This window comes from Amphiura filiformis, chromosome 12 (genome assembly GCF_039555335.1).
Source record: "Amphiura filiformis chromosome 12, Afil_fr2py, whole genome shotgun sequence".
Classification (NCBI taxonomy): domain Eukaryota; kingdom Metazoa; phylum Echinodermata; class Ophiuroidea; order Amphilepidida; family Amphiuridae; genus Amphiura; species Amphiura filiformis.
Genome location: NC_092639.1, coordinates 57,742,614 through 57,770,427, shown reverse-complemented (window position 1 = coordinate 57,770,427; position 27,814 = coordinate 57,742,614). Strand labels below are relative to the sequence as shown.

The 27,814-nt window shown below is 37.2% G+C and overlaps 1 protein-coding gene across 1 annotated transcript; it reads left to right on the top strand.

Moving 5' to 3' along the window:
- The first annotated feature begins 40 nt into the window (after positions 1-40).
- On the top strand, positions 41-26,380 carry LOC140166475 (dihydropyrimidinase-like). Its single transcript, XM_072189954.1, has 16 exons — positions 41-334; positions 2,524-2,606; positions 5,709-5,893; positions 7,398-7,562; positions 8,609-8,670; positions 9,571-9,651; positions 11,174-11,242; positions 13,622-13,742; positions 14,499-14,655; positions 16,513-16,654; positions 17,438-17,521; positions 19,012-19,098; positions 19,572-19,664; positions 21,007-21,093; positions 23,917-24,100; positions 25,396-26,380. The coding sequence occupies exons 1-16, from the start codon at positions 329-331 to the stop codon at positions 25,479-25,481; spliced, it is 1,692 nt and encodes a 563-aa protein (XP_072046055.1). The 5' UTR covers positions 41-328; the 3' UTR covers positions 25,482-26,380.
- Positions 26,381-27,814: the final 1,434 nt, after the last annotated feature.

The following is a 27,814-nucleotide window of genomic DNA, read 5'->3' as shown; positions in this document are numbered from 1 at the left end:
TTTGCTTTCCATCGACGCGACTAAGCAATCGCAAAGAAGTGCACAGTGCTCGACACTAACAAGGTCAGCTGGGTCAGCAAGATAAACAGTCAGTGACACACAGTGGCCCTGTAAATTGAGTAAACTGACCTAATCTCCCGGAGTTCTGACTCTTTCCACCTGGAAATCGAATCATATTGTGAAGGACGCGAACAGGCCACGGAACCAGATTTATTCAGGGATAAACTTTGCTGACTGGAGTGTTTGAATCATAAGCTTACCTCGGCCTCGCACTGCACAATACCTGCACGGGACTTTGCACATCTTGATTGAACAGCCAATATCAGATATGTCGGTAAGTGCATTTTACAATGATTATTTTACGTTATCAACACATGCAATAGAATGATAGGGAGTGAATATCCAGAATCTCATTGCACAGCAATATCATTTACCACTGCACTGCTGGTTCCCGGTGGGGTCACTCAACTTGCAATACTGACCGCACGATCGTTACCAAAATCAAGGAAAAAGGGGTCATTTTTAGGGCATGTCCGCGGACAAAATTGTCCGTGAAATTGGAAAAATAGGGGTGTTTTGCACAAATGTCTGCGAAATTGAAAAAGGGGTTCTTATTATTTTCTCCTGATCCCGTGGCCAGATAAAAAAATCACAGGAATAAATTTGGTTTCCTACTTTGTACTCATCCCGTGATCAATATTGTTCTCGGTTCTGATTTATATGCAAGGCCAGGAGTACTACTTGAATTCTGTGATGCCCTTGTTAATTACTGAAAAAAAAAACATTCATAGGCCTAAAAATCCCTTCCTTGAAATGTTGAAATAGGGTCAAAATTGCAAATGTGTCCTCAGAATCTAAAAAATAGGGGTGTTTCAGAGTACCATTTTGTCCTTGTTTTGGAGTAAAAAAGGGGGTAAAATTTCATAATTTGTCCTAGCTTGAAATCGACTGCGAAAGGGGGTAATTTGTACTTGTGGTAACGGTCCTATGCGTCCCCCCTGCCAGGGAGTGACCCCACCGGGTGCTGGTTCCGGTCAGGGGGGGGGGGCGGCCAAGATTGACTCAATTTTGACGTCGTCATTGGTTTTACACGTAAACACAAAAATGTCTCAAATAATTCCAAAAGTGCATGTTATCAAGCACTATTTTATCAGTCTAAATCCGTTGAGGTTCGACAATGAACCTCATTGTAAGTACTGTTTTTTTGAATTTTTTGTATGAATAACGCACGATATGTATATACTGAAAATTCCCCCACGTATACCAATGCGACTATGTGGTGTAATGGTTAAGAGTCTCGCCTCCCACGCAGAGGGTCCCGAGATCGATTCCCACCCCCGGCAATGATTAAAAAATTTTCTTCTTCTTTTTTCTTTGAATCTAAAATTATTTATTTTCATGTGAAAATGTATACATTGGACTGGGAAATATATTTTGTGCACTTTTTTTCTGTAATAAACGCATCTTGGCTCGGGAAAAATAATTGCCCAACGTGCAGACAGTGTTGCCATATTGTCTGTTTTGTTTACGCTTTTGGCTGTTGCCACATTGAATAATGTCGTCCACCGTCGTCTGGTTCCGGTTGCAAACACAAAATCAAATCATATCATATGTACACCATAAATGATCATTCATGTTACATGTATACATACATGTGATGTATCATGTCATGTATGTTGTAACTTGTAATTGTATACTAATTACAATGGAATTCATTAATACAATGTACTATACATGGCTATAAACTGTTTCTAGTGCTACATAATCATGATGATAAATTGTAATGTGCCAATCAAATTTATTCAAATTTATGTTAATGCTGTCCAGCTCTAGGCAGGTGCAGGTTCTGGAAAGATATTTGAGCCGAGCTTTGCTTTGGTTGGATGTGTCTATTTTAGTATTTAGCATGCTGTCTTTCCTGCAAACACAAAAATGTTTGAAGACATGTTTTAAACATGTTATGGTTTTGGTTATTAAAACATTTTATATTAACAATCAATTTTAAATGGACAAGCATATACGAGTTCCCCCCCCCCCTCACCTCCAGGTGAAAATGATAAAATGTACAAATTGCAACTAAACACAATTACTTTCTGTATATAGTAAAATTTGTTTCTTTAACCCTAACATGGTCAATTGGTCATATTGATCATGTCTAAGTTTTTTAATCTGTTGACATGCACAAAGATGAAGATGAGATCTGATCAAACATAGTTTTATTTTGTTGAGGATGTCTCATGATGCACTTACATACATGTACATGTAAGTACCGGTACTGTAATATTTTGCAGTAAACCTTTGACAAGAGCATATATTTTATTGGCTTCTGAGGCGATCTGCTGTTGCCGAGTGGAAATTTGTGAATGAACTTTGCGCCATACGCGTTGTTAGCTCTGGGTTTGCAACATCAAGGTAGTGCGCGCTCGTCAAAGGTTATACTGCAAAATATTATAGAACTACTTACTCGGCCATGCCCTTTTAAATTAAATATATGTTTTGTTAAAACTTTTTTTTTTCTTTCAGTCTCTGTTTATCCAAGGTGGGAATGTTGTAAATGCTGACCGCCAGTTCAGGGCAGATGTTCTCATTGAAGATGGGAAAATAAAGTATGTGAACACTATTTACATGTATAGTTAATAAATTATGCGTATCACTTGTTGGGAGTGAAATTGTAAAAAATATTGCACATGTAAAATGTACTGAGAGTGAGATGTTGATGCATCGAATGCAAGAGCCCCGAAGGGGGAGTGCATTTAGACACATCAACATCTCAGTACAAGTGTATTATTTTGTACAATAGCAAAAAGTGATTTATTAACCTATTTCATACACAAGAAAAAATCCGTGATTTTTGTTATTATTATAGTGTTTATCCAAGTGTGGGAAAATACAAGCAAATATAAATGCATCAACCTGCAAGAAAAATGATCGCATTGAAAGCACTGCACATAGTACATGTACGTGGAATGCGCGCCCTATACGAAATTAGTGAAGTGCATTGGTTTGCATTTTTCTTACGCTTGCTCTGATTGGTTCTCTCTATCCAAAAGTGTATGAAAATATTTTGTTACAACTCCACAACCTCCAGTCCACCACTGCTAACACCACAAGTTGTCATACATGCATCTTGTAACTCATTGTAATTATACCCTATAATAGTCCTGCAATAGGCCTACACAATCAATAATAACCCTACTAAATGGTTCATCAAAGGCTGGAATTGGCTTTAATGGAGCAGGAGGTATTTTCTGATTTGGCTTCCCTACTACTTGGCATATGTGACATGTTTTGCAATATTCAGAAACATCTTTTCTGAGAGTGGGCCACCAGAAATGTCTCAGAATTCTTTCATGAGTTTTCTTAACACCCAAATGCCCTGCCATGGGACTATCATGTGCTATGTTAATTACTTCAGTGTGGTATACTTTTGGTACCACAATTTGGTGCACTACCTTCCACTCTTCATCGGCAGGTGCATCAAGGGGGCGCCATTTTCTCATTAGCACACCATCTTGTTTGTAAAAACACACAGAATTTTGTTCTGCTTCTTCTAGGGTCAATGCCCTTTGATTGATCTCTTTGAGTTCTGGGTCATTTTGTTGCTCCAGAATCAGCTTGTCATGACTTAATGGGTCTTTCATGGTTTCCCCAATTTGTAAAAAATATTGCACATGTAAAATGTACTGAGAGTGAGATGTTGATGCATCGAATGCAAGAGCCCCGAAGGGGGAGTGCATTTAGACACATCAACATCTCAGTACAAGTGTATTATTTTGTACAATAGCAAAAAGTGATTTATTAACCTATTTCATACACAAGAAAAAATCCGTGATTTTTGTTATTATTATAGTGTTTATCCAAGTGTGGGAAAATACAAGCAAATATAAATGCATCAACCTGCAAGAAAAATGATCGCATTGAAAGCACTGCACATAGTACATGTACGTGGAATGCGCGCCCTATACGAAATCAGTGAAGTGCATTGGTTTGCATTTTTCTTACGCTTGCTCTGATTGGTTCTCTCTATCCAAAAGTGTATGAAAATATTTTGTTACAACTCCACAACCTCCAGTCCACCACTGCTAACACCACAAGTTGTCATACATGCATCTTGTAACTCATTGTAATTATACCCTATAATATTTGTAGAATGAATCTGACCTATATGGTTTGATGGGTAACTATTTCTCAACAAAATAATGAAGTGATTTTTGTGCATGCTGACTCGGAGGGAGGGGCATGTTGTTCTGACACACCGTTGTACAAATTTGTCTCCTTGTTGAGAAGATAAACAAGCATAATTACAGCTCCTGGGTCATTCAGTTAGTTTTAAACACCTCTCACTTCTACTTGAATGGCAGATTTGTTTTAATGTTTCTGAACCAGTAGCATTCCTGTTTAGCTCAATCAGTAAGGCACTAGACTCAGGTGTATGATCAGTGAGTGCTTGACAGCCCTTGCAGTACAGTGTCTATTTCTGTTCTTGTGGGAAAATATTGATCTACCTGAAGTTGAAATTCCTAATTGTCCAGGTCAAGCCGTATGAAACTCTGGGAGCTGATCATGGCTGCGATGGTTATTAACTTATTTTTAAGTAGGCTGACTAGGGTTTGTGCCTGTCCAGAGGATTATCCCTAAATGATGCTAAATGGTTTGTGTCTTGGGCTAAAGTGGTCTTATGTAATTGATCTGTGACTAAAAAAACAATTTAATGCAGACTTTATCTGCTAGTAAGGCCAAAAAAAAAAAAGTGTTTGTTTGCCCAGACACGACCGACCCAAAAATTCAAAAAACATCATACACTTTTTTTTTTTTTTTTTTTTTTTTTTACAATGATATAAAAATAAAGAAAATGATGTTTTTCCCCATAAAAATGCCAAATGACACTTGAAAGTTAATATTCCTGGCAATCACAGCATTCATTTAGCCCTCCCCAACCATGCCAACAATATTTTACCATCAATCAACATCAATATAGAGAACCAAGCACGACAAGTACATGTACAGGTATGGTCTGGGATTTTGTATTCAGCCCGATTTTGTTACCAAAGAGGTTAAACTTTATATGGTAAGGTTGAAATACATTCATAGATCAAAGCAGCCAATCAGAAAAGCGGTTAGAAAAGTATGCGGAGTACATTGATTGTATATAATGTGCAATCCGCGTACTACGCGCAGTGCTTTCGCACACTTTTTGGGCGGGTTAAAGCATTTATATTTGGTCCTATTTTCCAACATTTTTAGTGATAGTTTTGTTACAAAAACATCAAAAATCACATGCTTTTTTCTTCTTGTGTAGGAAATACTATTCAAATAGGTTAATGAACGCCTATTTAATACTTGTTGCTCGAGAAATTAGACTAAATAATGCACTTGCGCTACGCATCAACATCAGCGCGCATGCATTATTTTTGTCTAATTTCTCTCCCAACAAGTAATACATGTTCATTAACCTATAATTAAAGTTTGACACAAGTACAAAATGTAAGGCTGAATGTCGTATATTTTCTCTTACACCACTTGCTGCAACACATGTACACATCTAAAAAAAAAAAAAAAAAAGAAAGAAAAGGAAATCGACCTACCGACCCACTACTTTCTACCCCATGTCTGGGCAAACAAACACTTTTTTTTTTTTTGGCCTAATTAAACTTTAACTCATTTTTTTCTTGGTATTAAGGTAGAATTGATGATATTTTGCATTGCAGACAAGTTGGCACAGAGATAACTCCTCCAGATGATGCCAAAACCATTGATGCAACTGGCAAGCTGGTGATGCCAGGTGGCATAGATACCCATACACACTTCCAATTTCCTATCATGGGTACTGTTACCATTGATGACTTCTATCATGGAACCAAGGCAGCTGTGGCTGGAGGAACCACCATGATTAGTGAGTTATTGTCAGCATTATTGTGTGGTATACATTAGGCATGTGCACAAAAAAAGCATGTCTTAATTTTTTTCCCTTTTTAAATAAAATATTAAAAATATGTTTTATTCAAAAACACTCAACCCTGCTTTTTGCATCGGAAGTTAAAGTAGAAATGAAAAAGGAGAGAAGATTAACAAAGAAGTAACTTGGCTACCCCGGGATTCGAACCTTAGACCCCCCGCATGCCAAGCACACGATCACAGACCGATAGCTGCCCTGAGCAGCGATTCAGTGAGCATATAACGCTTCTAGGGGTGATTGCATCATTGCAGACCCTGGGGTTCACGCATGCGCAATGGTTTTCATCGTTGTATTTTGTGGTCTTTATGGGTGTTAGGGTTAAAGGCATTTGTCGGGGAATTGTGTGATTACTTTAAATTTGTGAAAATATGTGAACATCCAACATACAGGGACTGTAATATCATCAGAACTAGTAGTACCTATTTATTGATTTTGTAAGTACATGGAGCTTTCTGACCAGGAATATTGACATGCAATATAAAACAAAGCTTATTTTCAGGATAATTGGTCCAATATCTCAAAAAGTGAAAAAAGTGAAAAAAAAATTACAGCCCATTTGTGAGCACATCGTATGGGTATGAGAATATAAGTTGTGAAAGTTATGAGCTTCTCAGGCATATTGAGTTTGAGATGAGGAGGGGAGAAAACACATTCCAATTTTAAATAACAATATAATTTTATACAGCCTTAAACTTTATGAGTGGATATTCATACGTAGTGGTAGATAAAATGATTAAAGAGTTTAACTTCAACACTACACTATTTTTCGCTCACCTGGAACATTTTCACTAGTTCGACTAGCATCTTCAGCAGATGGTGATGCTGTGATGATATCTTGTCTACAATCGGGATATCTCTCAATGATGACGTCATATGATTGACAGGATGACAAAGGTCTAGAAATAGACCCCATCTGGGATAACTTGCTGATGCCCAGGGGGGCGCTACATCGTAACATCCTATGGCGTCATCCTGTCAATCATATGCGTCATCAGTGAGAGATATCCCGATTGTAGACAAGATATCATCACAGCATCACCATCTGCTGAAGACGCTAGTCGAACTAGTGAAAACGTTCCAGGTGAGCGAAAAATAGTGTAGTGTTAAAAGTTAAACTCTTTAATCAGCCTTAAACTTGTTGTACAAATATTGATTGCCTGAGAAGTGTGCTTGTGCAATGGTAAAAATATGGCACTATATCAAATCCTGATTTTTTTCCATTTCACAATGTGAATACATTGAAATGGAATAGTTAAAATTTTTAACAGAGTGTCAATATATTTATACCATTGCACAAACATAGGCAGGTAATATATGTTTTATATAAAAATATGATACAAATTCTTTTCAACCTGTACAAACTATTCTACTACGGTACTCAAATCAATGCTATCATTATATAATTTTTAATATTTCCTTTCTTTCTTATTTTTATTCACAGTTGACCACTGTGTACCAGCTCGTGGTCAGTCTCTTCTGGACGGGTACCAAGTGTGGAGAGACAGAGCAGACCCCAATGTTTGCTGTGACTATTCTTTACATGTGGCCATTACATGGTGGAGTGACAAAACTCCTGAAGAGATCCATGCTATATGCCATGAAAAAGGTTTGTAAGCTTTCTTTTGGCTAGATTCCTATAAAAAGCAATTGCCATATCATACTGAGCAGTTGCTGCATGTTACAGCATAGTATTTTTTTTCTTTTTTGATGATGTAACATGACAAGGTGATATTGATTTGCAGGACTTCATAGTTACAGCACATACTCACATAGGCGCATGTCTCATTTGTAGTTCATTGTCACTTTATTATTATACTAGGAATTTCAATTGAATGTACACCAAGGGTGAAATTAAGCGGAGACAGGAGCCGTTTGGCCCCCAGAAAGTCTGCAATGGCCCCTGGTTCCATCTCATTTGTAGTTGACCAGGGGACACTTTTCTCACAAAACTGGCCCCCTGGATAGTGAACCAAAAACTATCAAATTCAAAGCAACTAGTGCTTATTTAACCCATCCAGCATATCTTTATTTTCATTGGCCCCTTGGTAAATGGAAGTGGCCCTTGGTTTCTTCAAATCTTGGTGAACCAGGGACCACTTTTTTGCCAAAGTAGCCCCTGGTTCAAGCTCTCTTATTTTCACCCTTGATGTACACAGCTTTCAACAGCTGTACTTGATCCAACTGCGATCATATATCAGGTATTTCAAACTACAACATGAACGCACAAACCTTGGATTATTTGGATATACGATACTAACCAATCACAAGTGCATTGACATGGTTGGATTCACTTCCGTACTCATACACAGTTGCACACGCTGGCTTTCAACACGCAGTGTACGCAAAACTTTCCACTATAGTCAATCTGTGATTGAGGCCAAGACAGACTGAATCACTGATAGTGTTTGCATAGATGATCCCGGGAGATGATCCCTACCAGCATTTTGATCACTAGTGGAACTGCTAATATTAAAAGTATGATACAAACACAAGATCTACATGTATGTATATCATTATGTATGTTAATTGGTTTTTATTGCAAATAATTAAACTTCCCATTGGTCATTTCAAATAGACTTGAAATGTGTTTGCTAATTCAGAAATGCATCCTTTAATTCCTTAACATAAAGTATGTTTGTATTGATGACACAGGTGTTAACTCATTCAAGATGTACATGGCTTACAAAGATGTTCTCATGTTGACGGATGATCAGGTAAATAAGCTGTAGCCACACTAAATGGAAGCTATTCAAGTGCAATTTTCTCAGCTATAAAATGACTTGTAGCTTCAAATAGTACATGTACATTGTACTTTTTCTTTGACAAGAAATTGATTATTTGTATTAAAAGTTATAGTAAATTTGCCAAAGTGTGAAAAATGTTTGCAAATTTTATGAGAAAAAAACACCCCATCTCTGTATAGGTTTTCTGAAAATTGTGACCCAAAGTTAAACCACAAAGCCTGAAAAATTGTTCACCTCAAATCTGCCACAGATCCCCGTACCCACCTTTAGAACCATTTTCCCATTACACAAACATGGATGCTTCACTTGACCTTGTTTTCAGCATACATGCATGTTGCAGCACTTCAATGTGCAGCACAATATTATACATGTACATGTAGAAGCACTTCCTAAAACACAGTAATTCCCACCACACTTGTATCACAGACAAGTTGGCATGAACATCACTCCTCCTGTACATAGTTGCCCATTGTTATGTTGTCAGAATCTTCCTTCCTATACTTTGTACAGAGTTAAAAGAGTCCAATATAATCAACACCCCCCGAATGTTGTGTTCAAGAATTTTTTGACCTAAATTACATTTTTGACCAAAAAAAGATTCTGAAAACATAATAATGATAAAATTGGATGGTTTTTCACCCAATACACAAATTTATTGGTCTCGCTATGAGTTGTAAAATACTAGAATCGACTACATCTCGTCCAATATGTTTAAACTCATAGCTCGACCAATAATTTTGTGTATTGGGTTCAAACCATCCAATTTTATATCAAAGTTGGTCAACAGAGTGAAAATAAAAGTGTGGTTTTAGCACTGGTCATGAATTGATTATCTTTCTGATATTATTATTATTTCCTCTTTTTATTTAGTTATACAAAGCATTTTCTAGCATCAAGGATAATGGTGCTCTAGCTATGGTTCATGCAGAAAATGGTGATGTCATTGAAGAGGTATGTATATGCTGTTGACCTGGTATAGAATTAGCCGGTCTTATTTTTTGTTTGTTTAACCCCATGAGAAATACCTGCCGATTGGCCAAAATGAATATTGTGTCCCATTTTAAATCAATCAAAGAGGGTACTAATAAGATCATCAGCAAATGCAAGTTTGACCTTAGATAGTGTAAAGCCTAGTCATAATTGGCAATTGAAATGAGTATTTCAAGTTATCAACCAATCAGAAATGCTGTTAGATGACCCTGTAGTTAAACAATGATTGGTTCAATTTTGGTGGGGGTTTCAATATGATGGGAAAACGTACTCATTTACTTCAATGCATCAAATACAGAAGTAATCACTGCGGGAAGACAAAATAAAGGTTTGACTAGAGACTGCCGAAACCATAAGTAATGGGTAGCGTAATGTCAATAATATGATGTGGTTCAGTGCAAGGCCATAGCAAGATTGCAAAATGTGGTGCATCCATCAGTGTCGTGGGGTCAAAATACAAATGTGCTGGAATAAAGCTACATAGAAAACAACACATTTCTCAATATGTGGTTGCCCCACTTACATGTACTATGACTCTGTGTCAGTGCCAGAAAGATGTATCTCCAGTAGCTGCTCTATATTGATTGCTGTGTGATATGCCTAGGACATGCACTGTGCATGAATAAACTTGTTTACATATCTATGTAACACAAAAAATCATACGTACAGCAACTATCAAGATACTTATTGGGCCATTCCATTTTAAATCCATACACCTCCTATGGAAGACATGAGTATGACCTTAATCTCTCACACAGGGAGTGTGAATTTTCAAATGGGGTTTTCTGAATGGGTGACTCCATTTAAAATCTACACCTCCTGTGTGAGAGATTAAGGTCATGTCTTCCATATAGAGGGTGTAATGATTGCTACTGGAATAGCCCATTTTGTCTGAGTCATCAGTGTAAGCTTACATTAGGCCCCAAAAAAAGTTTGTTTCCTGTAGCGCCTGCGCATTACATTTTTGGCATTCACAGTTGACTACTGTGTACCATTCCCATTCCAATTTGCAGCAAAAAAAGGTATTTTTGTCATTTGAAGACATGGATTAAAATTTTTTTTTTAAACGCATTGCGCATTTGACTTTTTTTACCTGCTACAGGAAACAAACATGGTTTTTTTTTTGGCCTTATACTATTCAGAGGTTACACAAATGTCTGTTACATTTTTGACAAATAAATGTGATGCGATCAAGCAAAATGAGTCTGATGTCGATAAAAATCCAAATTCAGTTTTCAATCTCATTATATGAACCATTCTCAGAGCTTTATTTTGCTCAAAACCCCATCATAATTAGACTTATGGTTCCAGAGATATGGTCATTTTAGTGTTGCTCAGAACAACAAGATACAAAGGAAGTTGAATACTATTATTGATTATATCTCAAAATCAATATTCCCGACATCTGACTCATTTTCCCTGATCGCATCACAAATGTCTGATACAAGGTATGCTTAAAATTTGACTCTTTGTTATTTTCTAGAACTCTAAGAAGCTTCTTGCTGCTGGTATAACAGGACCAGAAGGACATCTCCAGAGCAGACCAGAAGAGGTATAGATTTACACTTTACTTTTGAATAGTTTGGTTCATACTTTGGTTCATACTTAAATGGAAAAGATATTTTATAAAATGTAAAATTGTATGCGTAGCCTTATTTGTTTTACACTTCTGGACCAATTTATAGCATCACACATCATTGCATTCAATCACAATGGTCCAATATATAAAAAAGAGTCTGCTTTAAAAAAAATTTTGCAGCTGTGTGATTGTCCATAGAACCAACTCTCAAATAATACAGTAGGCCAGACCACCAGACCTATTCATGTTTTTGTTAAGGATAGTTGACCCCTATGGAACAGCTGCTTTTTTGTGACCAAACGCAATGATGTGTAACGCTATAAATTGTTCCACCCTAGCAGTCACCTATCTTTTGCAATCACCTTCCTCTACAGTTAGTAAATGGTAGCCTGACTGATATTTTATATATGTAATTATATCACTCATACATAAATTCTAGACAGTTCATTGGTTGATTACCATTTGCCATTTTTACCATCACCCACTCCGTGTGATAGTCTTTACCATCATGTGTTTTGCTCTGTGCGCCTACGCCAATCCGTGCTGACTCTTGGACTCGCCGATTTAGTTATGGGGTGGGTCCCAAAATGTGAAGTATATCACCGCAAAACATGGTGTTATGTTGATGAAAAAATGTATTTCCTACCTTAAATAGTATTTTAGTAATAGAATTTAGGCATGAGTGATATAAAACAAATATTAACTGTCTTAAATTAGTGTAATGGTCGAAATATAATCACTCGGTGAAAGATGGATTGTTCCATTCCACTGCTGCCGTTCGGCTCGTGGAATGGAACAATCCATCTTTCACCTCGTGATTATATTTAAACCATCACACTCATAGACAGTTAATATTTGTATAATATTCTATTTAATGTGATGAGAGGATAATTTATTTTTATTGTCATTTAGAATTGCAGGAGGTATCTTTTAATGTAAAATTACACATCATGTAGCTAGTTGATCACCCATCTTTCGTGGTTCGTACATGTAAATGCGTAAATGATTTTTGGTTTGATCATGGTCGGAAGTTTACTGGGACTATTTTGTACCACTCATACCCCTTGTAAGACTTCACAGTAAAAAACCTTCCCTTGGATTCCATAGTAAATTGTTTTTATATGTGTGACAACCCTATTCTTTTTTTTACCTGAAATAATGTACATGTTAAACAAAGATAAACATAAGTTTTTATTGTTACAAATTTGCCAAACTCCCTCATTTATAATTGATGTGTAAAACAAATAAGAATACACACATCTCTTTACAGTTTTACAATTCGTAAAAAAATATTTGTCCATTCAAAAGTCATTAGTTGTAGATCCTCAGTGGGAGTGGTCTAGTACGTACGTAGACACATAATCTTATTCTTATTGGACAATCGCATGATTTGGTGCCGTCTATCAGGTCGTAGATGACCCCACGTCATCATGAGTGTTGATAACGCGTAACGCGCGTGTAGAGGTGCGCGTATGTAGTCACGTTGTATGCGTAGACTAGTGCGGAATACGCGTGTGCGCTAGCAGTACACGCAACAGAATACGTGAAGTTGTAATCAAGTTTCGTTCATTTTATAATAAGGGGAGTTTTTATGACAGTAACTTAGTTTTTAAAAAATTGTTTACAGTTATTAAAATAATATTTAACTGACTTAGAATGAGATAAAACGATAGGAATTTTTGTTTTTACTATCCTTTACCTATGATAAACGACAGGCAGGTCCAATATTTATATTGTAGTGGATGCCGGCTGTGGCCTCCACACCTCAAAATATTGTACCTGCCTGTCGTCTATCACACAACTAATCACAAACTAATGTATAGTGCTGCATTTTGCTGTAATCAGGGGTCAAACTTTTCCTCTTCAACAAGATTGTGTATTATTGGACTATTCCAGTTGAAATCAAAATACCCCCTATGGAAGACATGACCTTAATCTCCCCTAATCTGCCCTTCTTATGAGAATGAACCTTGGGATTATGGCCGAAGATATTGTGGGCACGAGTCAAGTTTTAATAAATAGTATTTACTAGCCATAATTTTCAGTCTGCACCAACCTAACCCCCCCCCCCCCCACACACACACACACACACTTTTTAGATCATTGAGCATCCTGGCGAAAAAAATTGGTCAACAATTCAGTGAAATTGAGATACACATTGTTAGAATAGAATGAAATACCCACTGGTTAATTTTTTATACCCCTTCAGATGAAAAATTCAAAATCGAAAGGGTACAAAAAATGAAATATACCCCTTCAGCAAAATGCTTTCAGAAAATCCTGGCCATGTTTTCATACTGGGTTATGTAGTACAACTGGAAAAGCACATTATGTATTGATTTTTTTCTGCAGGTTGAAGCTGAAGCTACAGGTCGTGCTATTATGATAGCTAACCAAGTCAACTGTCCTCTCTATGTCGTCCATGTCATGAGTAAAACATCTGCTGATGAAGTATTGAAAGCAAGAAAGCTAGGTAAACGGGGAAATCACTTCTCAAAATTGTGCTTCTTTTTTAGAAATGTGATATTCAGGAAGGGAATGGGATATGATATATAATTTTGTTTGACAGAACTCATACAAAGATTCTTGTCATTTGATTTGCCAATTACTATTGAATATTTTTGCTACAAATTAGCATCAGCTGCAAAAAGGCTATTGCAGTGAAATACTTTTTTCGATTGCACCCATGGGGAGCTACCATGGCAACGCTGACAAACGCGGGTGTACATCGTGCGGTAACCACCTCGACTTGCCAGTTATAGGTGTGGGTGTTGCTTTAAAATATTAAATATAGTTTAGATATTTTGAATATATATTTGATTTCCTGGTGATTTATAAAATAAAAGTGGAAGAAAAGAAATTTATATTATGTGACATGATCTGGTCCAAATTTAAAATTGAGATAAATGCAAACATATGGAATAAAAAAACAATAAAATACATAAGAAAATAGACATTTGAATTTGTCGATAGTTGAATCATTGTTGTAACTAATGAAATATTTTACTATTAAAGAGACTGAAGCAATATTCAGCAAAAAAATAACCAGTCTGTCCAACAGGCTGTTCCTAACAGTAACCTATGTAACCTGTCCACATATTTTATGTCAGTATGCCACTGCTAATTTTATAGTGGCATTGCTGGGCATCCGTCGGACTGGCTAGTTAAGAAAATCACTATCACTCAGGGTTCACCCAATACATCATCTGTGACGTTTATTTTCTTCCAGGCAAGGTTGTATTTGGTGAGCCTGTAGCTGCAGGTCTTGCAACTGATGGGACCCATTACTATCACAAAGACTGGTGTCATGCTGCTGGACATGTCATGTCACCACCACTCAGGGATGACCCAACTACACCTGCATACTTAATGGATCTATTGGCAAAGTAAGTACATGAGTCAATAGGTTCTGTGAACGAGTTCAATGTGTGTGGCGATAGCACACCATAAGCACTTACACAAAAATTGTCAATGCTAAAGCTCAAAAAAAGGCAATTATTCTTCCCTTTAAGGTGGGTGGGATGGGAGCATGGCCTAGCCGTGTTTACTCTCAATATTGAGACAAGTAAAGCTGACACACAAGAGAAATGGTATGGGTTATATACAAGAAATCACAAAGCTTGATATAATCGGGGTGTCATTTCCACCCCATGTGCATGATTTTTCTTGGGAGGGGGGAAACATCCAAAACTTTTAACTCAAGAACCACTGAAACTATATGGAAATATAAATATGAGATCAATGTATTAAAATTAACGCTAAAGTGATTTTGGGCTGTTGAAAAGAAGGAACAAAAAAGGAGAGAAGATGTACAAAGAAGTTACGTAGTACCCCAAGATTCGACCCTTAGACCTCTCGGGTGCAAAGCACAAGATCAGTGTTGGCCCGGCCAATGAAAGCGTACGTATCTGTATGACTTGGGCTGATTGCATCATGGCATCACATGGGATGCATGCATGCGCAGTGGTTTTGCTTTGTAAGATTTTATAGAGGTAGGGTTTATATTAAAGAGGTACACAGTCTGTGCCCATAAATGTTGGCAGTACAGTATTTTGGTCCCATGTATGGCAATCCAATATGGCCGATTTACTATAGGGTCATTATTTCTCAAATCACCCAAAAAAATATGATTTTACACCTCACCCCCTTCAAATTTGTCCAAAATTGGTATACAGGGTGATTTTGGCTGACAAAGCTCAAATTTCAAATTTTAGCTTAATCGTACGTACGGTTTTCGCGCTATGCCCCGCCCATTTTTCGCGATCGCGCCCATCAATATTGTCGCGACCATATCTCCGTAACCGTAGGTCCTACTGAGCTGAAATTGGTGTCATTTTTTAGCTAATCTCTCAAAGAATCCAAATCTACTATCATTTAGTGTGTAGGAGGAAGAGAAAAAATTTGACCTTTTTTTCTGTACTTTGACCTTGAATTTGACCTTGTTGCCCACGTGACTGCGAGGCGAATTTGCGTTGGAATTACACCTCCATATGTTGTCTACATAATATCAAAAAATTGGAGGGGTAATATTTTTTGTTTTCTTGCTAGGCTTATATAAAGCAAGCATGTGGTTGAAAAACTGTAATTTTGTATGTAGGCTCAGTACACATGATACTATTATAATATAGGCCAATTGTATATAGTCCTATATCTACATGCATTAAATACATATGTTTTCACCTGCATGCTTGTTTTAGAAAGCTTCTAGCAAAAAACAAAAATATTACCCTCCAATTTTTGATATTTTGTAGACAACATATGGGGGTATAATTCAATGTAAATTCCGCTTCAGGGTCACGTGGCAACAAGGTCAAATTCAAGGTCAAAGTACAGAAAAAAGGTCACAAATTTTTCTTACTCCTACATACTAAATGATAGCAGATTTGGATTCTTTGAGAGATTAGCTAAAAAATGACATCAATTTCTGCTCAGTAGGACCTACAGTTCCGGAGATATGGTCGCAACAATATTGATGGGCGTACCATTTTTCGCCGAAATCGCAAAAAATGGGCGGGCATAGCGCGAAAACCGTATGTCCTATTAAGCTAAAATTTGAAATTTGAGCTTTGCCAGCCAAAATCACCCTGTATACCAATTTTGAACAAATTTGAAGGGGGTGAGGTGTTTCCCATTGGGTGAATTTAGAAATAATGACCCTATATAAGTAATGCATGTGCTATTCAGAGCCTGGAATCTTTAAATAAATGTCTTTGTCTTTGATTTTTCCTCATTTTCCTCCATAGTGGTGATTTGCAGGTGACTGGAACGGATAACTGTACCTTCAATACTGAACAGAAAGCCCTTGGCAAAGATGATTTCACAAAGATACCTAATGGCATCAATGGCGTTGAAGATAGGATGTCCATTATATGGGAAAAAGGAGTGGTAAGTCATCATATAAATCATTCTATAAATAAGCAGGTTGATATTACAGTCCCATAGAGTTGTGTACAGACTTGGCATTTCTTCACAGGAATAACCTGACTCTTAGCAACAGCTGTGATGGTTGAAATCGGCCCTAGCCTAATCTATCTAACTGGGGAACACAATAGGTTGATCGTCAGTTGTTGTTGTTTTGTTTCTTTTATATTTATGACGACTGGACCTCAGTCCATGGTGGCTTGGGCTCAAATGAATAAAATGCTAGTTTCCATACAACATTAAAATAGAAGAGAAAAAAACAAACATTCAGTAAACCTGAGTTATAGTAAATGTTAAAAGGTATCAATGAAATACAACAAGACACTGAAGTCGAAGATAGGTTATGGTATCATATTGTTTTATATAAAAAAAGGTGCAGTGATTTATAGTGCACCACACACTGGCACAATACCTAGACCTTGATCCACAAGCTTCTGCGCACTTTACAAGTTGTCGCTGACCACTATATGGCCCCCATGTCATTCCATAAACCATTAAACCACAACACAGGGATTTTTCAGCTTTGGAGTGCACACCCTAGACATTCCAAAATTGACCTTTGCAACCAGGATCAGCTCCCCGAGTTTCCCAAGTAGCAGTAACTTCCTTGTCCAGGGGAACTCCATGAGTTTTTCCATGAGAGCATTCTAAACCACTGCCATGGTTCAAACCCGCAGTCTCTCGCACCATAGTCGATTGCCTTATCGATTGAGCTAACTTGACTTATACCATATTTTTGTCTTGCAGCAAACTGGCAAGATGGACGCATGTCGTTTTGTTGCTGTCACAAGCACCAATGCTGCTAAAATCTTCAATTTCTATCCAAGTAAGGTAAGTACATCATTACATCACATGGTTTGATTCTGGTCACAGACTAGAAATATAGAGTATTCACCAACAGCCAAAGTCCCTATATGCTTTATATGCTGTGAATTCTCACATATTCATGAGGGCGGATTGTTTGATCGTGCATGTCTAACAAATCATGCAGTGTTCTGTGATTACGCGATAGAGCATTGTGTATCTTTACATTTACGCGAAAGGCTGTGAAAATACGCCGTGTGTGCATAGCATGTCCATCACTCGCACTTCACAGAATAATTGGCCCTCAGTAGCAGGTGATTCTGGGACGTTACCTGTTCGTGATTAGTCTGTATTTGTCTTATGGTACTGGGAAGCTATAAAATTACCAAATTTTTTGAAAACTTCCAAATGAAACAGCAAATTTCACAACGGTAAGGCCAAAAAAAAAAAAGGTTTGTCTCAAAGCTCACAAGTGGTTTAAAAATAAATGCGAAATGCAATTTTTTTTTTTCTTTATTCCCGACTTTTTTTCATGGTATTTTGAGAAAAAAGTCTGATTTTTTCTGGTTTTTTTCTGGAAAAAACTAAAAAAAAATTTTTTTTTTGAAATACAAAAAATTTCCGCATTTGTTTTTTGTCAAATCGTGGGATTTTACAAAGCGCGCAAGCTTTGAGACGAACCTTTTTTTTTTTTTTGGCCAAACAAACAAATGCTGACATATCAAATTCGCCATATACTAAGTACATTTTCTGTAACGTTTTTGCTTCAATTTCAATGTAGCAGTACAGGACAACTGTGGATATGCCTAGTTGAAACCAGTAGGGGACTTAATATTAAGGTGTTTCTAGTCTATTGCATAAGTTTGGAACCAAGGACAGTTTGCTGTTCTGTGTGTGTCAATACTTTATGTGTGTTTACGTTGGAGATGTTTGCATACGATCATCTGTGCTTGATGGCAAATACATACACCACAGCACACACACTTGTGACTTGTGTGCTCAATTCTATATGGTGAATTTACCTTTCTGCAACCTGTATGCAATGGGCTATTTCGGTTGAAATCCATACACCCCCTGTGGAAAACATTACCTTAATATCCTACTCAGTGAGTGTAGATTCCAATGCAGTCAACCATTTAGGTAATTCCATTTGAAATTCACATCCCCTGTGTGAAAGATTAAGGTCATGTCTCCCACAGTGGGTGTGTGGATTTCAACTGCAGGAATGAAAATTTTCAGCATTTTAGCTGATTTCAGCATTTTTGGTTATTGTTTTTAGTGTTTTTGCAGCCTATTTGTGAATCAAATTAACAGAAAAATGTAAAAAAAAACATGGTTTCCCGTTTTCATGCCTGCAACTGGAATAGGCCAACTGAAGAGAATGATCAGAAGATGCTAGCTAGAGTAGCATGTTAAGGTGCATTGAGAGATGCAAACTCTAAACCTCTTGTGTGCCCAACTCTTCCTGGAGTAAAGTTGCCACATGCTCATTATTTGTTCTGTGTTTTTTCTTGAAGGGTGTGATCCAAGCTGGAGCAGATGCTGATATAGTGATATGGGATCCAGAAGCAACTAGAGTCATCTCAAAGGATACACACCACCAAGTAAGTAAAGCTGTCAAAGTCAAAAATACAAACACAATTTTTTATCACCATTATTGTCAGGTTGTATAAATGAATATTCTTTTTCTGACAAAAAGCTAAAATAATTCTCAGGTTTAAAGGAGTATGTCCCAATTGACAGTATAATTTCCTCACTTTATCCCATTTTTAGTTATCTTAGACAACACCCCAGGGACAACACCTGTCATTATAGAATCTGTCGCCATCGTCTAACACGCTATTAATAACTTACGCACAGCATCGCCGCCACATGCCACAGTAACCAGCGCAGTTACATACAGTATGTGGCTTCAGGTGGATACAGGCTTGAAACTAGGCTACTAAGATATTTAAATATATTAGAAAATGATACAAATGGTCTGTGCATCCACCAAACCAACCAACTATGGAAAAATTGCTGCATATTTGTTAATGGCGCCCTCTTGTGCTAATTAATTGTTTTTCTTCTCTCTCAGGCAGTTAATTTCAACATCTTTGAAGGAATGGAATGTCATGGTGTGGCATTAGTTACCATCAGCCAGGGGAAGGTTGTCTGGGAAAATAATGAGGTAGGATTTAGGTCAAGAAATCCATTGATGTTAGCTAGACATGCTGTAAAAGTATTTGTGACGTGATCAAGCGATGGGCTATTCCAGTTGAAATCCACACTACCCCTGTGGAAGATTTTGGAAATGTGTTTCATAGGGGGAGTATGTTTTTCAAATGTAATTGGTCAGGGTTAATCATTTTGAAACTCATCTTAAGGCTTTACCTATATATTCCACAGCTGGAGTGAAAATTTTAAATGGAAAAACTATTCAAAACTCATACTCCCTCTGTGGAAGATTTGGGTAGTGTGTATTTTAAATGGAAGAGCCTAATATTGCCAAAGAAAGAAAGTGATTTCCTTTGTTTTTATTGTTTAAGAAATACTAAAACTGCTCATATCTCACAAACCAAAATGTTCAATTTTGATGCGGTTTTCTGCAAAATGTGGCATTGTAAATTCATAAGACTTTGGCTTAAAAAAACCCAAAAGTGGACATGTCCAACATTAGACTCTCAAATCTCATGATGAACTTTGAATTGATGATGCCAATTACTTTTTACAACATAAAAGTTATATGCCTATGTGTGTAATTTTAAGTTCAATTGCCTTCATATTAGTTATTAGAACCCAAGTTCAGACCAGAAGTATAGTATATTAATTTTAATTTATTATATTATTTATTATATACTACATCTACATTGTATGCTACATGTAGGCCTACATGTACTTATTTTCAAACTGTTTTCTAGTCTGGCTGGTTAAACCAAAACAGATTCTCTGGTAAACTCATCATCACCTTCAACCTCACAAGTCATAACAGATTTGACTTGCACAAAAATGGAGTTTCCATACATGTAGCCTAACTCAAGTATTCCCACAGCATTATTAGACTAGTTGTGGTAAATTCCTTTCTGCATGAAAGACACAATTTACACCACTGTGAACCAAAAAATTTCACCAAAAAATTGGCTTATTCATTTCAATAGTTTAACCTCCCCCAAAACATAACTAGCATAGGACTTTTCATTCTTTTGGGTTGTTCCCTCTAAGTAAGTCATACATATTTATCATTATAGGTAGATTTCATGTATAAAATCCAGATTTACTATTTATATAGTAGTGACGTTTCACATCCTATCGGGATATTTTCTCAAACTGAATTGGCAGCTGATCTTGGGCTTGAATGAGTTGTCATTTTCCGATGATGCCCTCTGGATTAGCTGATTGTAAACCTGACTTACGTTGATAGACCCCCCTCATCTGCATTCATGGGAAAGTGCTTGATGTTGTTGCCTCCTTACCTTTGTATCCAAGATTGATTCTCTTATCCATCTGGTACCTCTATCTTTCCATGCCAACAGCTTAATGTAGTGGCTGGATCAGGACGCTTTATTGACTGCCCACTCCATCCAGGCGAGGCCTATGAGAGGATCTTGCAAAGAGACAAGGTAAGCCGATAGCATATGAAACATGCATATATAACAGCAAAATGTACCCCGTAGCTCCTGCAGTAGCATATTGTGCGGGACTTTGGTTATCATGTGGATGGATATGTTATTCAGGGTAATTTAGTTTCAGTGTGATACTTTCTTCAGGAAACATGCTTTTCTGCACTGCTCCACTTTATTGACAGATGTGTTGTTTTATAAACCAGATGACAGAAGAATATTAATCCTTTAGGGAGGAGGAGCACATTCGTGTACTCAAAATCTGCTTTGATTTCGCTGTTTTAATAGCACATTCCCCAGGGAACTAAACTTGGTCCCATTGGATTTCAAGTGGTGATTAATGATGCAGCCCAAAACATGGAGTCTGATATCAAATGTTGGAAGTACGTGGATGACTTGACACTTGCAGAGAATCGCTCACATCCACAACCAAGCAAGCTTCAGGAAGAACTGACTAAGTTCAATGACTGGACTAACACCAACAAGCTTAGCTTAAATCCCTCCAAGTGTCAAGCCATCCAGATCTGCTTCAAAACAGACCCTCCTGCTCATTCTAATTTAAATATTTCTGGCATCCCCCTGAATTTTGTCGATGAAGCAAAAATCTTAGGCGTGTGGATCCAAAATGATCTCCGTTGGAACAAGAACATCTCTCAGATCACATCTAAAGCAAACCAAAAATTATACATGCTGCGCATGCTAAAAAAATTTGGCTTTAATGAAGATGAGTTGATCACCGTATACAAAGGCTACATTAAGCCTCTTTTAGAATATGCTGATGTAGCCTGGCACTCCTCACTCTCTGCTGGTCAGAGTAGTGCCCTGGAAAGGCTACAACGTCGTGCATGCAGGATTACGCTGGGCCAAAATTTCACCTCCTATGCTGAGGCCTTGCGGACTTGCGAGCTTGAGTCCCTGTTTGATAGGAGAGAGAACCATTGCCGCAGGTTTGCCGAAGGGCTTGCCAACTCATCGCGTACCAATGATCTTCTCCCCCCTACCAGACAGGCGTGTCATGCTCGCAATCTCCGCAATGCGCATCACTATTCCCAGCTGCGTTTCAGAACATCTCGCTTCAAAAACAGCCCCATCCCCTATTTTGTTGATGCATTAAACAAGTAGGGCGTCGTTTATTCGGGTTTTCCTGCATGCACGCACATTTCAGCTTTTATATTTATTGTGCAATAATAGTGTGAATTTATAGTATTTACTTGTGTCTGCCATTTTATGTTATTTTATATACTTTTTTCATATTTATATCAATTTTAATGAATGCTTTGCTTTTACTCTGTACATTGACATGTAATTTGACCTTCGGGTCACAATATGTTGGTTTTAATAAATATACTTATAAATATACTTATACTTTACATTATTGGCTAAGCAAATGACCGATTCACATGTGCTGTTCTTTGAAGCACATAGACGACCAACACAGAGAGAGCATTCAAGAACTCTCTTCATAATAATTAAGAGCAAGCTAAATTATAGCTTTCACCTTTTATACTCACAAAAACCCCAAAATCGAATAATAACTCTGAACTGAAATGCACTGAACATTCTGGCAAAGTGGGGATTTCCCAGGATTATTATACACCTTGACTGAATTGAGTATTGCAACCAATGGGTGTTTTCCCTACCCCCCCCCCCCCCTTCCAGAAAAATACAAAACTAATATTTTTGGATTACAAAAATATTATCCTGTTTTGCCAAATGAAACATAGCTAAATCCTAATCCTTTAGTTAGTCCTAACTGGCAATGAAATTAAAATTTTAATATTTGGTCAATTTTTGGAAATAAGGGCAAAAAACATGCATTTTTAGGGTGTTTTTCGACTTTTTTCGTATCTGTGACAGTCAAGCCCAAAGACTACTAATTTCAAGTTATGCATTCTAATTTTTAGAAAACAACATTTTTCCAATCTTTTTCATAACCAATTAGCAAAAATAACATATAATATTAAAATTATGAGCTAACTCTTACCTTATACTCAAGATTTTGAATGCTTAGACTTGTGCCAAGTCTTACAATTTTGTGACTTCAATTGTAAGAAAACATGCAAAGCTGCATGTTTTTGGACCATTTTCTCTCAAATTGCAAAAATATTAAAATTGGACTTTTATTGCCAGTTAGGACTAACTAAAGGATTAGGATTTAGCTATGTTTCATTTGGCAAAACAGGATAATATTTTTTTAATTCCAAAAAATTAGTTCTGTATTTTTCTGGAATAGGGAGTAAATCATGTCATAACATACAAACTCTTGCATCAATTGAAAAGGTTTTCCTCTTCCTCATATCTCTCATGAAATAGGTTTAGCTTTTAAGAAAGTTAAATACTCAAATTGAATTACTTAGGGCACATCACAGGGGCTATTGAAATGCGAGGCGTATGTGTGTACGCCGTCAACACAATATCTCTTGATAAGTAAGTATGAGTGTCCAGCTTCACACCATAGATGTATCTCAAGTACTGTAGGCGGTGGTTTAGTATGGAGGTGGATCGTGGGTCAAATGTCAAATAGGGTTAAATTGCTTTAAACCTTTACATTGCGATATATCTTGATCTAAGCGAGTATGGGTGTCCATCTTGGCAGCATTGATGTATCTGAAGTAGGCAGTGGTTGAGTCTTATGTCATTTGGTCATAGGTCAAATAGGTTTGAATTGCTATAAACCATGTCAAGGTTATGGCAGGAACCACCTTCTATTGCCATCACAACCCTCCCTGTGACCACAACGGGCGGTGGATCAAGTGGTTCACCAACTGCCTTGTTCTTTCTATATAGAGACCACACTAATTACATAACTGCACTTCCCCACAGGTTCGCAAGCCAATAAAAGTAGAGCGTGAACCATACACAGGACCAGTGTGGTCTCCTGATGGCGTGCAGCCTGCCAGCCAAACCAAAGCACCACCTTCACCAACAAAGTCTGCAGGACAACCAGCAAGCAGTAAGACCAAAGATGGCCACAGGAACCTGCATGCATCGGGATTTTCTCTCTCAGGTAAGGCCATTATAGTAGGCCTTGGAAAAATATTATTTTCCCAGGAACATAAGTCAAAAAATTCCCACAAAAGTAGCAATATTTTCCACAATTTCCTCTGTATTTCTTTATTTGGGGAAGAAAATTTTCCCTAGAGGAGCTTACTGGATTCCACATTTCTACCAGGCATACATTTTAGTCAAGAAAGTTGAGAGTAAGGCGACGAAAAAAACCCTGTTTTACTGGCCCGACCAACCCAGATTTAGCGTTTTGGGAGATTTTTTTTTCACTTTTTGCTAAAATTATGTAAAATCAGCTAAAAGAGATATAGGTACAAAGGGCAATGTGTGTTTCCACCTCTTCAAAATAAAACGCAGTGATTAGACATTTGCCCTTATTAAAAGCTTTTGGGTGTGGAAAAAATAGTCACTTTTGGAAGTTATGGTAGTAAAAAGAAAATTGAAATGAAAGTTTCCCAAAAGACCTAAAAGCCAATCATTGTGTGAACATTTTGACCTTTAGTATTGAAGATAAACATGAAGTTTCCCAAAAGACCTAAAAGCCGATCATTGTGTGAACATTTTGACCTTTAGTATTGAAGATAAACATGAAGTTTCCCAAAAGACCTAAAAGCCGATCATTGTGTGAACATTTTGACCTTTGGTATTGAAGATAAACATGAAGATTCACAAAAGACCTAAAAGCCGATCATTGTGTGAACATTTTGACCTTTAGTATTGAAGATAAACATGAAGTTTCCCAAAAGACCTAAAAGCTGACCATCATGTGAACATTTTGACCTTTAGTATTGAAGATAAACATGAAGTTTCCCAAAAGACCTAAAAGCTGACCATCGTGTGAACATTTTGACCTTTAGTATTGAAGATGAACATGAAATTTCCCAAAAGACCTAAAAGCTGACCATCGTGTGAACATTTTGACCTTTAGTATTGAAGATAAACATGAAGTTTCCCAAAAGACCTAAAAGCTGACCATCGTGTGAACATTTTGACCTTTAGTATTGAAGATGAACATGAAATTTCCCAAAAGACCTAAAAGCTGACCATCGTGTGAACATTTTGACCTTTAGTATTGAAGATAAACATGAAGTTTCCCAAAAGACCTAAAAGCTAACCATCGTGTGAACATTTTGACCTTTAGTATTGAAGATAAACATGAAGTTTCCCAAAAGACCTAAAAGCCGATCATTGTGTGAACATTTTGACCTTTAGTATTGAAGATATACATTAAGTGTCCCAAGGTAAATGCAATACAGTATGCTGATTTCTCCTTTCTTTTTATTTCAATCTTTACAGGTAGCCAAGTTGATGATGATGTTGCCAAGCGTAATACATCCAGGATCACAGCACCTCCCGGTGGAAAATCCAATATCTTTTTCTAATACTCCAAAATATATAGTACTATATGGCAGTTTGGTTAATGTGAGATATCTTATTAAGGTATATATGAGCCATATGTGTGATTTATCTTTATACCTCATTTTAGCTTTTAGTGCACATTTGATTCTTCGGGGTATAAATACTATAAGTAATAATGGTTTGCTGCTGGTACGCACTGCTATCTTATGGGTACAGGCCTTATTATTTGGGTGTCTTCAGCATCGATGCCACGCCAACGCAGGATAAAGTTGCGTGATGTGCTGGGCGTGGTATGCAATGCAATGCATAAACACACAAATCAATATGATAAGTACAATCTTAACTCTCTCCATGCGGGTGTCAATGCTGTTGACAAGTTTTTAAAAAATTTCAGAATTGTAAATTTTCATGACCATATTGAGAATCATCATGAAAAATGCATCAAATGAGTACAAACAAGCCTAATATTGGTTCAGTGGTTCTTGAGATAGCTCTTGATATTTTGAGAAAATATCTTAAAACTTATTTTTTTATGTTGAAGCCTATGGCCAGCACACATGGAGTTACAGGAGGCTTGAATTGTTACATTTTTGTTGTCCACCCATAGCAAGCGGTTGGATAGGGTGGAAGAAATCCAGGGCCTGAGGGTTCGGGGGCCCAGAGCAAAAGCAAAAATGAAATAAGGCTGATAAAGGAGATGTTAAAAGGGCCCCAAACTACTCCTTACTGACAGCAGTGCCAAAGGAAGATGCACAATACAACTTTTGATCAATTTTGTTTTGGTATTTTGAGCTGGGGTGACATTCCCCCTACTAAAAGACTTTTCCTACCCAAACGCGCATGAAGCACACACACAAATTTGCAATTTTGTTGCTTAAATTGGTCAAAATTTGGACAATTGTGGCCTAAAATGGGGCCAAAGGAAGATTTTGGTTAATTTTATCACAATATTTTGAGCTGGGGGAATTTCCCCAAAAATAATTTTACCGGCACAAACAAGCACAAAGTGCACAAAATTTGCAATTTTACCAATAAAATTGGTCCAAATTAGGACAATTGTGGTCTAAAACCGGATCAAAGGAAGATGCACATTACAAAATATCTTTACGAATAAATATTTGCTTACCCTGTAATAATTGCATTTTATTTTTGAAATTAATGCATAAATTATATGGACATATTTGCATACCACATGTTATGTGTATATTTTTTAAGGTTTTGTAGTTCACATGAAATAAGACACATGTAAAACAATAATGCATACTTTATAGCAGTAAGTTTGAAACACTGTGGCCCACCGTTTTCTTCTATTATTTTATAAAAAATTATAGTGATGGTAAAAGCATTTCCATCTAGTAAGTGATTTAACTCTTTATTATATGTCTTCCCCACTTTCATTAATGCTCTAAGATACAATAAACACTCCCTTTATCATACGTATTCCCTATATCAATAAGTCCTTTCACAATTACGCAAATCTCGGACTGTACATGCGCTAAATTCCTTGCTTGGAAGATAAATATTGCTACAGTATTTCAATCCGGGTGAACTTGGCATTTTGTAAGAAACACTACTAGAAACTGCTAGAGTGAAAACAGGATTATAAAATCATGGGGAAATCCCTTTCAGGTGCGGTTCATCACATGCATCGTCAATAGAGTAGGTTTGGTTGTCATCTTGCAAAATGACCCGGATGTTCATGTACAGTCTGAGATTTCTAAAATTGCGAAAGGGCTAATTGTATTTAAAATCAATAAGTATTTAGTAATTTAACTCTTTATGATATTCATCATCTCCCACCTTCATTCTTGCATTAATTTAAATCTGTATCTGTAGAGTACTGTGCAAACTCCTGTTAGGGTATCTCGCACAGAGTGTAGACGCGGTGCAAAGCAGATAAAAGAGGGCCCCCCTTTGTGATGTCCAGTAGGTTGCTGTTGTTGGTCTTGGTTTTGAAGTCGTTCAAGGATGGTGATTCTCTGATGTCAGCGGGTAATATGTTCCATTGGGCTACAGTTCTTGGTAAAAAGGCGTATTTGTAACAGTCTTTGTTGGGTTGTGGTCGAACAAAAGAAACGGAAGAGGTCTGTCTGGTACATTGTCTTGGTCGAGTGCTAGTGAATTTACTGATGTCGATGGAGACGAGCTGATGATGTGCTTTATATAGAAGAGACAGTCGAGCGCTTAGCCTCCTTTCTTCCAGGCGCTTCCATTCAAGCTCACGAACCATGGATGAGACACTGCTATCACGGCTGAAATCTCTTTTGACGAATCTGGCAGCTCGGTTTTGAACAGCTTCCACAGCATCGATGTAAATCTGGTGATGTGGATCCCAGATGGTAGCACAATATTCTAA